This window comes from Gallus gallus, chromosome 4, assembly GCF_016699485.2.
Source record: "Gallus gallus isolate bGalGal1 chromosome 4, bGalGal1.mat.broiler.GRCg7b, whole genome shotgun sequence".
In the NCBI taxonomy this organism is placed as follows: domain Eukaryota; kingdom Metazoa; phylum Chordata; class Aves; order Galliformes; family Phasianidae; genus Gallus; species Gallus gallus.
The window spans coordinates 42,793,058-42,807,338 of NC_052535.1; the positions used below are offsets into that span (position 1 = coordinate 42,793,058).

Genomic DNA, 14,281 nt, shown 5'->3' on the forward strand with positions numbered 1-14,281 from the left:
CCATGCGCGGCCCCAGCCTGCCTCTCCCTGCCAGGCTTTGTCACTCAAGAGGCAACACCTCACACCTGGAAGGGCACCCCCTGGGCTCGGGGGAGAGACGCTGGGGACCACTCTTGTAGACCTGAGGGTGTCACAGGACAGGAGCTGCTGCCTGCCCTGTGAATGCTGTGCTCCTGTGCTTTGCCCCATGTCCTACAGCAGAGAAGGATCACACGGTGCCATAGCGCTGGTACAGGCTGAGCCAGCAAACAAAGGCTCCTGTTCCAGGTGTGTCAGCTACAAAGGTCAGCGGGTTTGGTCTGTTTCCTTCTGATGTGATCCTGTTCAGAGTGCAAGATCCTGTTGTCTTCCTGCAGTGCTTATTCCTGAACGGTAACGTTCAGGATTGCTGGAGCTCACAGTGCTGAAAAAAATGTCAAAGTACACTGAGAGTACTGAGCACAGAGGGAAGGAAAAGGTTTTACACGGGAAGGACACGGGTTTTACATGGGAAGTGTTGTCCCTGCATCACGGCACTTTGTGCAAGACTCAGATAATCAGGTTTGGGTGTGTGTTTGTGTGTGTGTGTGACAGCCCTTCGGGGAAGAAACAGGATGCCTAACTCTCAGCGCAGAAAATTACGAACAGAATACATGCAAAGCTGAGAGCGGATAAGATCTCTGTAATCTCCTGCTTAATCTGCTGCCCTCAAGAAAAATCTGTTGACTTGACACGCGGGCTGGCCTGAGCACACAGCAGCGCGGCGCTGCCCTGGCTGTGCCTGATAATTAACGGGCTCGCGTTATCCGGGCTGCACGGAATCACTGCAGCCAAACGCTCGCACTCGAATTGTCCCCACCCGGTGACCTGAGTGGCACAAAAGGGGGGGGGAGGAATAAATAAATAAAGAGAAAAGAAAGAAAAAAAACCGGAGGAACCCCCGGCCTCCCTCCCGCCGCTCCCCCACGGTGCCGCGCGGCGCCGGGCCGCAGCAGGTGCGCGGGGAGCACCGTCGGGAGCGGAGCCGGCAGCTCCCGGAGCGCGGCGCCCCCTCCCCGGTGCGGGGCGGCCACGTGGAAGCGCGGCTCTCGCCGCCGCCACTTCCTGCTCGCCTCGCCTCGCCTCGCCCCGGCCGTGAGCCCGGCGGGGAGGCGGCGGCGGCTAACGGGAGGCGGGGAAGGGGGGGGCGGGGGTGGGGGGTTTAAGAAAAAAAAAAGAGAAAGGAGGAGGAAAAAAAAAAAAAGAAAGAAAAAAAAAGAAAGTTTGTACGTGCGGGCGGGAGGAGAGGCGCAGAGCAGCAGCGGGCGAGGAGCGAGAGAGGCAGCGGCGGCGGCGCCGAGCCGTGTGGGGCGGGGGGCGGAAGCCCGGCGGTGCGCGGGGCCGGGCGCTGCGTGTGCGGCGGCGGCGGGAGGCAGAGGGCGGACGGGAGGATGCGGCTGAAGCTGGGCTTCCTGCTGCGCGCCGTGCTGCTGGCGGGCAGCTTCTTGGGGCTGCTGCTTCTCTGGTCCTCGCTGTCTCCCCGCGCCGAGGAGCCGGCTCCCCCGGGACGGGTGAGTGCGCGGCGGCGGCGCCGGGCGGGAGGGGGCGGCGGGCGGGACGCGCCGGGCGCGGGGCTGCCGGGGGGCGGCCGCCCGGGCCGCGGCCTGCAGGCCCGAGAGGGGAGCGCCGAGCCGCGGGGCCGGCCTCCGCCCGGCGCCGCCGTGAGAGTGCCCGCGGCCAGGCCGGGGTCCCCGCGACCCGGCTGGGCCCCGCCGCGGGCGGGCAGTGTACGGGTCCGCGGCCCTGCCCCGTTCGGCGGCGCGCCGGGCAGCGGGCGGGTGTAGCTGGGGAGCGCTCATCGCTCACACGGCCGCGCCGCTGTGCGCCGTGCGTCCCGCGAGGAGCTGGAGCGTGCCCTAGGGATGCTCCCGTGTAGTCCTTCCCCGCTACCCCCACAGTTGCCAAGGGTGAGCCAAGCAGCGGGTTGCGTGAGGAGAGCTGGCGGGTCGAAGGGTCTATCGGTAGGGCGTGGGAAGCTGTGGGATGGGCAGCGGTGATGAGGTGAGGGCACGGCGGGGCTGGAGGGGACCGGAGCCTCCGGAGGTGCTTCAGGGGGTCAGGAGAGGGAGAGCTGCGGGGCGGCGGCTTTGCCAGCCTCGCCGGGTGACCGCCAGCGGCCCCTGACAGTGAGGTCGAAGGTGATGTGCTGTCCCACAAGGAGAGCAGGTGTGGGACGGCCGGTGCCTCTTGGAGGAGATGAGCCTGGAGGAGTCTGGTCAAGATTACTGCAGTCGTGGAAAAGTCGTTACAGTTTATAGTGATTATTTTAAAAGTGATCCCTTGTGGTGTGTTGGCTACTGATCTCGGTTCTCTGCAGTGGGCTGCTCTGGATAATTGTCAAAGGGCAGCGAGCTGACATAATTTTTGCTGTTGAACAATGGAAATGACTTTGGACTTCAGCGGATGCTCTGTCTTCTGAAGCTGCTACATTTTGCTGTATCGTGGCAGTTACTGCTGAGATAATGGGCCATCACGGTTTTTTTTTTTCTTGAGATATACAGTTTATTAAGTGGTGAAGTTCCTGTAATCTGTTTTTTTCAGGCACGACATGGGCTTCTCTGTGTAGGGAGAATTCTTCAGGAATTTTATTTGCAAACCTCCTGAGAAAACATCAAGAAATAAACATTTCGCGTCAAAACCGGTTGAATTACTCATCCTGCGTAGGAAAGAGAGCAGACCTGCTGGCGAGCATCCTCTGGGGGAGCATGAGCTGTGTGGCACTGCCAGGCAGAGCAGTGCCTGTGCTGGGGTCACTGCCTTGATGTGTGCAGGTGCTGTAAGGACCCCGTGCCCCTTCTCACAGGGTGACCACTGGGTACTGGTGAGCTGAAGCCCCGTCTCTAGCTCTGTTGATGTGCTGGGCCTAATTTGGGAAGCGTTTCTGGCTTTTCTACGTGGCAGTGAAGGAGTCAGAAAGCAGCTCTCTGTCCTGGTCACCTCCCTCCTGGCTGGAGGAGGAGGCATCTGTGATAGCCACCTCAGGAAGTAATTTGGTCTTTGCTGGGAACAAATATAATTCTCCCAAGTAAACACTGTCAAAGATAATATCTTAACAGAGTACACGGTTCGTTAGCGAGACCAACTATTTACTTCCATTGTGATGTACTCGAGAGTGAGGAACACGTTCTATCATCATTCTCTAGGAGATGGCAGTATTATTTGTACACACGCGCCTTGGTCCACACTCTCCTCCTCAGCAGCCTCTCTGGCAATGGGTCCCAGGGAAGCCACAGTGCTACACATACTTCAAGGCCAGTAGATCCACGGCTGCTGGGCAGGAACACAGTGCACGGTGTGTGTTGGTATGCGGGCTGCTGTGCTGCACCTGGAACACACTGTTTGTGCCTTGGTATGGTTTCAGCTCTCTGTTGCTCGGAGCGTACTAAGGGCTGGCTCCATGAGATGTAGGGCCATGCAAGCGTGTGTGTTTGCTCTGCTGTTAGCTGCCAGAAAGTTTGTTAAACCGGAGATGACAGAGTAATTCTTCTTCCCTTACATCACCTTCCTTTGCTTGCGAAGGTCTGCGCAGCAGTAATTCAACTTCTCACAGCTGACCTTGGCAGCACCGTCCCCACTCTGAGCTGTGAGCCCAGGCACGGCTGAGAGCACAATTTTAATAACAGCCAGGCATTAAAGAAACAAAGATGAACAAAGAGCTACCTTGCTCTTTTTATCTTCGTAAGCATGAATCTTTTCCTGCTTACGGCAGCAAACACAGATGGGGTAGACTGTAATACTGAAGATTTTGTAGCAGTTTATAACTATGTACCTTTTATATATATATATATATATATAAAGTACATTCCATCTTCAAATATTGCTTTTTTCCCCACTGATCTTAAAAGATTTGAGTGATCTTTCTGAGACGCTAGATAACTTGAGGTACAGAGCTTCCAAAGGAAAAGTGAAAGTAGACAAGTGGCTATTTAGGAAGGAAATGAGAGCATAGTTAATTTTATCCTTCCCTTCTGATAGGAGACTACCACAGATGGATATGTTCACTGCTATTGAGAGTGTGTTCAGAACTTGGGGAAACAACGCACTTTTCCAGATACTCAGCCTGTAGAGCTCTGTTTCTGCAAGATGTCATTCAGGGACAAAATGTTTGTGAGATTCAGGGGTAGACTGAGTAAATAACAGATTTCATAGCAGTAAGAACACCTGCTATCTGGCAGCAAGGATCGTAAAGGTACCAAAGCATTAGCTAGGGGTGCACACGCTCTTCTTTGTAGCTGTAAGAAAAGATTAGACTAAATCTTGGTTAGGTTATCACGTACATGTTGTGGAGTCTCCGGGTTGTTTTCTGTTTATGCTTTTCTGAATCAAGGATGATGGTTTTTGAGCCAGCAGGAGACAAGTGAGGCTATTGTAACTGTAAGAAGATTGCTGCAGGGAGCCCAGCTATGGTGCTCGCTGGTCCCGAGTGAGATATGTTGCTAATGATCAGCCTCGGAGGTACAGCCTTGCAAACTGGTATTGCCAAGGAGAGAATAGGAGCAGGAATGCAGTAGGCAGAGCCAGTGGGCTGGAAAGGTAAAGAAAGATTCAAGGCTGAGAAGTTGAAAGTGGCATATCTGAGAGGAGCCTGGTGTAAATTTAGTGTAGGTCAACTTTAACTTTCTACATCTGACCAATTACAAAGAGTTAAAATGACCACATCAGTACTGAGATGCTTTCAGTTAATTATGTAATTAAGATTTTATCTATTTGTTTAAGATTTGCTGACCCTCCTCAAGGCAATGCTTGAAATACAACTTTGCGTGCTCATGGATTATGTGGCAGCAGTGTAATTAGCGATCTCCTGCTTCTTCTAATCTTTGTTGGACAGCTGCAGGAAGGTCATAGAAGCTGCCCTGTTTGTTTTCCCATAGGAAGAAGAGATAGTAGGAAAGTGGTCCAGCATGTTTTATCATCCATAGCTCAAGAAGCTCGTAAAAGATGTGATGGAAGTATGTGGCTGACTTTGCACGGATCAGAAATGTGGTGGTGAGATAGAATACAGAATTTATTTCATGGTTTTTACTGAACTCTTCTCAAATTCAGGGAGGAAAACTTCCTGAAACTTCAGCGTGTGCTGCATAGCCTGGTATTTGGGAACTGAATAGTTCATGTTTGGAACCCTGCGGCGTTCCCCAGTGGCTGGTAGCCCATAGCTGCCCTGTCCAGGCCTCTGTCGGGCCTACAGGCAAGACTGTGGCTGTCACCAGCCAGTAGGGCTACGTGCTACAGTTCTCATGTGGCCACCCGAAAGTGCAGGGTTTATGATGTGGAGGAGGAGGAGTTAGGGAAATAAGAAAAGAAAAGCAAATGGAATTTTTCAGAGTTTTCTCATGACACCCCTTCTAGACTCACTTGAAAGGCCACTGATGTCCTGTGTGCCTTAGCTGGATTGTCACTGAGGACTTAATGACAAGTTGCAGACTGAACTTGAAGTGTTATTGTGCTTTAAATTAGATTCTTTGCGGTGGAAGTCCCGGCGGAAATTCATTGCTCTCCCTTAAGGAATAACAGCAAATGTGCTTAGAAGTGAAACTGAGAATTGGGGAATTTGATGTCATTACTGGAGGGAATGCAGGAGCGGAGCCTGGAATCAGATGATAAATCTAATGCAACAGGAGGAGTTGTGTTCAGCTGTGATGGGATTCAAGAACAAGATTAGAAATCCAAGTGGTAAGTCCATGGTGCACCATGGCGAGCAGATGGTGTCCCACAATTGCTTGCTGTGGTTAGCTGCGCTACAGTCAGTGTCTTATTTACTGCTTTGCCTTTCTATCGTTGGGTGAGACCTGAGACAGAGAGCACCAGGTTGGCTTTCGCCAATTTTGGTAGGGAAATTTTGCATAGGGAGGCAGTGAGCTTGCTGTAGCCTAAGCGCTGCTGTTCTAGCAAGTAAGCTTCACTCCCTCCCTTCCCATTTATCACAGCAGTCTTTAGTATTGCTAGTGACAGTAATAGGCAAAATGTTTTGAGATATTAAATGTTAATTTTTTTTAATGTGTGCTTTCATCTAAATTGGCTTTGAAAAAGCTTGTAAAAGTCTGTCACTCTTGGGAGAGTGTAAAAAGCCCAATCTCTATCTTATTAAAAATGAAGTCTTTTGTCAAATGCTTCTAGTTATGTTACAGAATAAATGACCACAAAGTGGTTTTTTGAATAATGTGAAGAAATGAAGAAAGCCCTACATGGTTTCTACAATTTGGGTATACATACACAGACTGTATTAAAACTTTCCTGAACTTTATTTTTGTCATTGGAATCACTGCTAATAAGTTAAGTAAATAACTCATTATCTCAAGTCTGTGAATTATGTAGAAAGCTACTCTTCTGCAGGGAGCAGTTTAGCACCATTTAATATGTATGTGACAAGATGCCTATTGTCCTATTCTAGCCCCAAGTATTACCATTTGTGACTAATGTAAATTAAATAACAGCTGAAAAATGGCAGATGCTAAGGCTGGTGTTTGCTTTTTAAGAATCCCATTGCTGGAAAAGAGTTCTGGTTAGTCCAGGAACCTTTGGCGGCATCTTAGTGGCCACATAGTGGGACATTAAAAATAGCATATAAAGTCCTTAGTTTAAAAGGTGTGGAAATCTAGGTAACAGTCCTGTCTTTATTCTAAAGGAACTGAATCAGGAGATGGTGGCTGAGCTGAAGCAGTGGAAGTTCTGTTATTAGTAAGTTCAGCTATCACATGGGCCCAGTGGGTCATTAGGGTGTCAGCCCAGAGAGGAGCATCGTGCAGAAGTGTGTGGGGGTGTTTCATCACGTGGCCAAGCAGCGTGCACCTTCCCTAGCCCAAGCTCCATAGAGTTAAAATTGCTTGTACTGAGCTGGCATTCCCTAATGAAAAATGACAGTATCTTTGTCCTATTTTTGTCAGATATTAAATCAGCATTACGGGAGACTGCCAAGTGGAAATAGGGCAGGATAAGCTGTTACGTTAATAGGTTTGACTTCTACCTTGGAGGAGGGTGGATGCTTTTTACAGAAAATAGGCCAAATAAACTAAGAAAAGGATTCCGAGTCTGGTAGCAGTTACATTTAATTACTAGATTTCGTCTGTAAGTGTGGAAAAAAAAGTCTGCTGTGTACGATTAGTTTAAAAATAGAAACATGCTGCTTAAAAGGCCGCCTCCTCCATCAGCTTTCTTTAATCATTTTCTGAATTAAAGGGAATTTATCCTGCGTGAATCTGCCTTTAACAGCCCACCTCCACCCTGCAGTGCTCTAGATTTAGGCACTGTTTTGGCGAGTGAGGTATTTTCCCCTTGTGATTAATAGCAACACCAAGGCAGTGCGTTCAGAAAGTGCGGTGCACCCAACACATGGGAGCGGTACGCAGGCAGCAGTGTGTGTTTTGGCAACCTGTGATGCTGTTCAGGCTTGGATGTCGGGGCATGCTGGTCTTTCAGCCAATGCAGGTTTTCAGGGGAAAAATGTAGAAGTCAGGGTAGATTTCTGAAAAGTTAAACTAAACGTTAGGCTTCTGCTTTATAGTGGGTTTCTGGATTGGGTTTTTCTAGTGTAATTGTAGTATCCTCCTTGAAAGAGCTGTGCACCTTTCTGAAGGGCTGTCTTATTAATAATTGCAAACCAGCAAGAGGAGGAGGGTGATGTTTGTAGTCAGTCTTCAAGTGATGATCTTTATTGTGTTCTTCCAATTTGTGGTTAAGTGGTTTTGAAATGTTTGTTTAATCATTTGATATCTCATTACAATTGGTAGGTCTGAAATTTGAAAATTCTTTGCTTGCTGCAAGCTATTGATGGAATATGTTGGTGCTTTCCTAGAGATGCCCTTCATAGCATAGAATTTCTATTTTCCTAAAACCTATGGAGTTCTCATTTCGTTCACTTGTAGGAATAACAATATTATCCTTACCTGGCTAGGGAGATCCTTAACATGGAAAGCGAAAAAGGCTACTTTTTGTAACGAATAGGTGATATGTTAGAAAGGATTGTATTAAGCAGACATACCTGAGGAAAGAAAAGCTGTGGCTTTTCACTGCCACTATTAAGGACAGAAAAATATTAGAGTCCCTACTCAACTACCATTTTCATTTCTTTCATTTTCGGACTTCTGTTGCTGCAGGCTAGTAGGCATCTTATCATTTTGAAGGCTTTTTCTTCTCCACACGTAAGCATGCTCTCTTGCAACTCACAAATCACATGATGTTTTTTTCCACATTATAATATTGTATTTATTTCAAGTTTCTCACTCACTACCTGTTCTTGAATCCTTCATTCTGATCACTGACTCCAGTGAGTATTGCTCTGGCTTTCTAAGCTGCAGCTCATTTTCTTCTAATTTCCTTGTGGAATGCTAGGTTGCAAAGAGCAGCAGCCAGCACTGGAGCGTGGTACACCTCTGAGCAGCAGGAGGGGGTTGGAGGAAGGTATGAGGTAAAGACAGTATGCTGGTTTATATGCTGTTTACATTTGGAAAACTTTCTTTACAGCTGAAGATCTCAATATATAACTGTTAGCTAAATAAAAGCATGAGCAGATGGTGCTCTGCCCACAAGATTTCTTACTTGTTTTGTTGTCTTAAAAAAAAAAATTTGGCAATGAAAATGACTTAGCAATAACTGTTCTGACTTAATACTGATTATTTTAATAAGGCAGACAGTATTATGTTAGCATGTTTTAGAAAAAAAAGTGCAGTATTTTGAATGAAATTGAATAGTTTTTTCATAGTTTAACGTTTTTGTCAGAACTTCAGGATTAAAAATTGCTTTGTTTTTAACCTGTCATAAAAGATTTCCCTTTGAAAGATGACTAGAAAACCATGAATAGCATTTCAATAGGGTTGAAGCATAACAGGATTCCATGTTATTGCTCATTTCCTGCCTTTATGGATTTGAGGTACTTAAGCAGTGCCTTTATTTTAAGCTAGTTAATAAGAATTCTAGCAGTGTCAATCAAAGAGTTATTTATTGTTTTATTGTGTTAATTTGTTGTAGAAAATGCATCGTCTAATAATATCCGAAATTAAAACAAGAAAGAAACTGAGCTGCCTCTTACAAGTGTCTGGGATGGTAATGCCGTGAGCTTTCTATTCTTCCTATCACGGAAGGAATAACAAAAAAAGACAATATTGAGATAACTTGTTCTTCAGAGAAAATAAATTGTTCTCTCCATGCTTTAGTCTTGAAATGTCATTTGCTACACATGCACTTAAATGAGGCCTTGAAGTCAGCCCTTCAAGGCTTGTATATATGTCCTTTATAAGCAATGCATGCATCAGTGTGCATTTATCATGCATCTTAGATTGCTTCACCTGCTAAGCGTCTGGTAATCCATCTCCCCAGTGTTATTCTAATATGCCAAAGTCTTCTGAAATGCTTTAAGCAGCAGCTATGAAATATGTTGTTGTTTTTTCTCACCTTTTCTGTGTATTCCACCTTTATTTTCTTCCCCTCTATGAAATATCCTTCTCCTGAGCAGAACCAAGACATTCACTGGTGCTTAGCTTAAACTCAGTGGTCTGCCAAGGTGGAAAAGGGTGGTGGTGGTGGGGATTTTGATTTTGGTTGTTGCTTGTTTATTCTAATGGAAGAATGGCTTTTAGTGGTTGTTTGTAAGTGTATTCTGGTTGTGGATGTGCAGGCAATTGCCTGCTTCTCATCAGAAAGTGTTTAGCCAGCAGTTTTCAAGACAAAAGGATGCGGTGTGGGTTTCCTGTGCCTCACCTCATACTAAAGAGGCAGAAGAATCCCCTACTGCATCTTGTACCTCTTCTTGTGGACCAAATGCTGATATTTCCCCCTGGGCCTCTGAAGTAAGACTGGGAGACCAACATGTCCAAGAGCTGAAGCCTCCTCGTATCTTCTTCCTCCCTCTGTTTTCTGATGTAAAATGTTCGTCTTGAAGACTTGTTTATTTTTCAGCAATGTACACAGTTTAAGAGAGATTGGGCTGAGGAAGACTACTGATTTGACAGCAAGGCCATGAAGCTGTTTAAGTGCAGTGGTGGGCTCTTCCTGGCAATGCATGAAGAGACACTTGAGTAAGAATCCAAAGTGGTGATACCATAGCCATTATTTGGTGTGGAGAAACAAAAGGGCCAAGATACAGAATCATTATCTTAGTGATAATGAAGACTTGCAGACTTGCCTTTTCCAAGGGTAGCCAGTCAGTCAGTCAGTCACCTCTCAGGTGGCTGCCAGATTCTCATCCTGTTGTTATCTTCTACCAAGACTTGTGATGACAGGGGAGCTGTCAAGCTGTTTTGATAAAAGGGAGCAGACTGCCAGGATAGTTCATGTTGCCTTTAATCTTTGTGTATGCCGGAGGGGCCTTGGGAAAAGGAAGATGGCAGGGAGCAGACTGGATTAATTTTTCTTGATGAAATGGATATGTCCTAGGGGTTGGCCTACTTTAAAATAATTAGAATTCTTTGAAATGTGCTGTCCTTGAGCACATTTTCTGTCCTACGTCCCCTTTCTCTGATTCCACTATGCCTGTGTATTGTGGGTGGGACTTGCGAGACTGCCTCTTTGGTAGGTGGTTATTTTGAGGATATTTTCCAACAGTGCATATGTCTAAATCCAAGCTAGCTTGACTATATGTGTGCAGCAGAATGCACATCAGGACACATGTAATCAGATGCACTTAATTATTGTCAACTAAGCAGCCTCTCACTTCTCAGCACAATACTAAGGCGTGGGATCTTTGTGTAATTTTATATTTACAGAAATTGAAAAGCTATCCTTTTGCCATAAAAGTTAACTTTCTAAAAACAGTTCTGTATGATCTCGTTGGGTGACTAAGGTATGATGGGATCTGCACTAAGAAGCTTGATATTGATTGCTGATTGAATGCAGCCAGCACAAGTTTGCGTTACTGTAATGACATGCACTGACTTTTGCAAGTTCACCTTCATATTCACTCTCATCCGCACATGAATACCTCAGTTACACTTTTTTTTTTCCCTACTAAATTTTATTTTCCTTGTTGATTCTTTATTGGGATTTAGGGATTTTAATTAGGCTTATTCTCCTGACTCTCAGCATGAAGTCAGCTCTTCAGAGCCTGTATGTATATCCTTTATAAGCCATGCAGCAACTTAATAGTTTTCTTGGATCGCAGTGTAAGATGTTAAGTGAAATGAATATCTGAAAGTTAGGAAGAAAGACAAATGATTAGAACATCTCTCTTGATTTTAGCCTGAGTAATTGCTTGGACAGTCTATCTTCCCAGAGATTTTTCACAGGATATAAAACGCTAAAGTTTTTCTGGAAAAAAACCTATTCCTTTAATAAAGTTTGCAACTCAAGTCTAGGATTGCAGAAGTCTTTACAGCCTTAAATGCTAAGCACCAGAGTTCCCACTGGTAGACTTGGCCCATTAACGTTACTGCAAAGGAGAGATGACTTGAACAGGCTTTTGAACAGGTTTCATCTTGCATGACATTTGCAAGACTTTAGGATTTACTCTACTAAAAACGTGTCAAAATACAGTTTGCATTTTAATCCCAGCAGTCCTGATTTTCAGGAATGATTCACAGCTGTTAATTTCTAAGAAACAAAACTCTTATTTATTAATGTGTTTTATCTAACAACCATAATTTACTTTTTAATATTACCAAAGGCATAATGTTCCAAACAGAACTTATTATACTTTTAGGTCAGTGCTTTAAAAATACATTTTAGTAGCTTAACTAGATAGTCTTGACTCTGATGTCTTAAAATGCTTATCAGTGAGAATATTTTCAATTATCTGAAATAATTGTATTTTATCATCTTCCTTTTTTCATTCCCAAACCAGAGATTTGCTAAGTGGAAAGTGAAGTACTTCTCTGCATTTACTAAAAGGCATGTATCAGGACTGCTCCGAAAGTAATGCCTCCTATTTTATTATGTTGACCCATGGTGTCAGAGGCCATTGTTGGTAGTACGGCAGTAGCAGTTGAACGTGACAGATGGCAGAAGAGGGGCAGTCTGACAGAATGGCGTCTGACATGGAAGTGTGTATGAAGCAAAGGGGTGGAACTGAATTCTTCCATGATGGGAAAAAATGGCACCCACTGGTATTCATTGACTCTCACTGAACGTTTATGGAGACCAAGCAGTGCATGTGAGCACAGTGGGGTGGTGGGTGCTGCATTTCAGCACTGGTGACAGCGCCATCAAAGACAAGCCACATTCCAGATGACCATGCACAGCTGTCACACTACAAAATGAAGAGCATCTTAATCAGCTTCTGTGTGAATTGGCTAACGGTGGTGACTATGTTGAAAAATAGTGTTTTGTAGTTGACACTGTGCTCTATCAGTGTTATTGTGCTCTTTGTAGCTGTTGTTTCCATGGAAATAAATAGGAGGTGTTACTTTTGGAGTGACCTATGTGCTTTTATTGTTAAGATCAGTTTTACTTAGAATGAAGTTAAGTTTTCAACTACAGAGTCAGTGCCTTGCAGCTGAATCAGTTAAATATTCATCTCTGCAATTATATGTAGTTGGCTTTCCATAAGTCACTTTGGCTATAAAAGTAGAAATCTACAATCTGTGTGTATTCTCAGAGTCCTGTTCATGTTCTAGCACCGATTCAACAACTTTGTGCAAGGAAGTCCATTTTCTCCTCTGCATGTGTTTGTTAATCTTGTCAGGCATTTATGTTGCTTAACTCTTTCTGTGCTGCATTGGCTGTAGAAATCAAAGAGTGACCTGTTTTGGTTACTCCATAGTTTTTTAACCAGTGCTGGCTTTGTCCCAGTGCAAACTCTCTGCTTATGAGGGTGGATAGTGATAGGACAAGGGGGAATGATTTTAAACTGAGACATTAGGAGGCTTAGGGAAGGTATTAGGAGGAGGCTTTTCACTCAGAGGGTGGTGACACACTGGAACAGGTTGCCCGGGGAGGGTTGTGGATAGCCCATCACTGGATGTGTTCAAGGCCAAGCTGGATGTGGCTCAGGGCAGCCTCGTCTAGTAGTTGGTGGCCCTGCCTGTGGCAGGAGGATTGAAACTAGATGATCTTTGAGGTCCTTTTCAACCCAAGCCATTCTGTGATTCAAGGAATAAGCTCCACAGTGTCTGTTTCTTTCATGCATTTTACAGACTAACTACAGCCCCGTGTTAGTGGATGGTATTTGTGAATGGGAAACTACATGTCAGTGTGACAACAAGGCTTAGTTCTTCTGAAGTAGCGTTTATACTGTTAACACTTAAATGTACGTGAGATTTATGGAAGCTTTTTGTTTAAGTGAGAGGTGAGTTGTTTTTTTCTGTTACACGTTTTGCTTTTGAAGGGTTTTTTTGTTTGTTTGTTTGATTTTACAGTTACTTAGATTTGTTTTGTCTGTAGTCCGAGGAGATGTGGCCAGCCCTAGATTGGTATGTTCCTTAATGCCCTTTCTCATCTCACTCTAGAGGTGTAAAAGATTGGATGCAAGAGTGAGAAAGCATTTACTAATTTTGTTTAATTTTTTATCTTATGTGGAAGGGAGTTCTGCCTGATGCTTGGGTGCATTTCTCAAGAAAAGCATGATACTTTAGAAAAACATGTTCAAATTGTAACACTGTGAAAGTGACTTCTTTTTTATGAGAACTCCTACCAACGCTTGGGAGCTTTCCTCAAAAAGTAACCTCACACAGTGCAGGGACAGCTGCTGGACATACACATCTTCTCTCCTCCCCAGATTAAAGAACATGCAACTCTCTTTTGTTCTATCAGAAGGTGAAAATGTTTGCTTTCTTTAGCGTACTTTTGTTTTAGAAGAAATAGGACAAAAGAGAGATTCACATTTAAAGCATAACTGTTCCTCCTGCATTACCATTGCCACTGACCATTGAAAACACTGGAAGAACACTGTCTAGGGAATGTGACCAGCAAGCGTGGCTCAGCTCACCCCAGGCAAAGTGTTATACTGTGAAGGACATTCCTTGAGGAGGAATGCTTGTGTTACTTCTGGTTTCTGTGGCTGAGATAGGGCCTGGGTGTGGCAGCAACTCAGAAAACCGCACAACTGGGCAAGCCTGCATTTTTTTCTGATGATCTTATTGCACCACGGCTATCTGCTTTTGTGTGTCCAGTTCCTCAGTGCAGCGCAGGGGTCTCCTCCGAGAGAGCAGAAAGGCTTTGAAAGAGAGAGGCACTCTTGTACCTTTTAATTAAAATAAATAAAACAAACCCCAAAAGAAAAAATAGCAGCAGCCAGCCCCCCTGTTGAGCTCAGCAGTTGTTCTCATGCCAGACTGGAGGTAATTTTTCTCCTGGGTGCCCCTGGAGGTCCTGAGGAGGGCTTTGAGGATGGCTAGAAATA

General features: G+C 45.3%; 1 protein-coding gene across 4 annotated transcripts in view; it reads left to right on the forward strand.

The window, feature by feature from the left end:
- The first annotated feature begins 344 nt into the window (after nucleotides 1–344).
- The window catches only part of GALNT7 (polypeptide N-acetylgalactosaminyltransferase 7), a 69,818-nt gene continuing 55,881 nt past the window's right edge, over nucleotides 345–14,281 (forward strand). For 2 of the 4 annotated variants that reach the window (XM_040699125.2, XM_015276540.4), the window contains exon 1: nucleotides 1,349–1,529. In XM_040699125.2, the coding sequence (XP_040555059.1) occupies nucleotides 1,410–1,529 (120 nt within the window). In that variant the 5' untranslated portion in view covers nucleotides 1,349–1,409. Of the gene's footprint in view, nucleotides 541–1,348; nucleotides 1,530–1,772; nucleotides 1,926–14,281 lie in introns of those variants that run through there. The other 2 variants (XM_040699127.2, XM_040699128.2) reach the window with 2 other exon arrangements.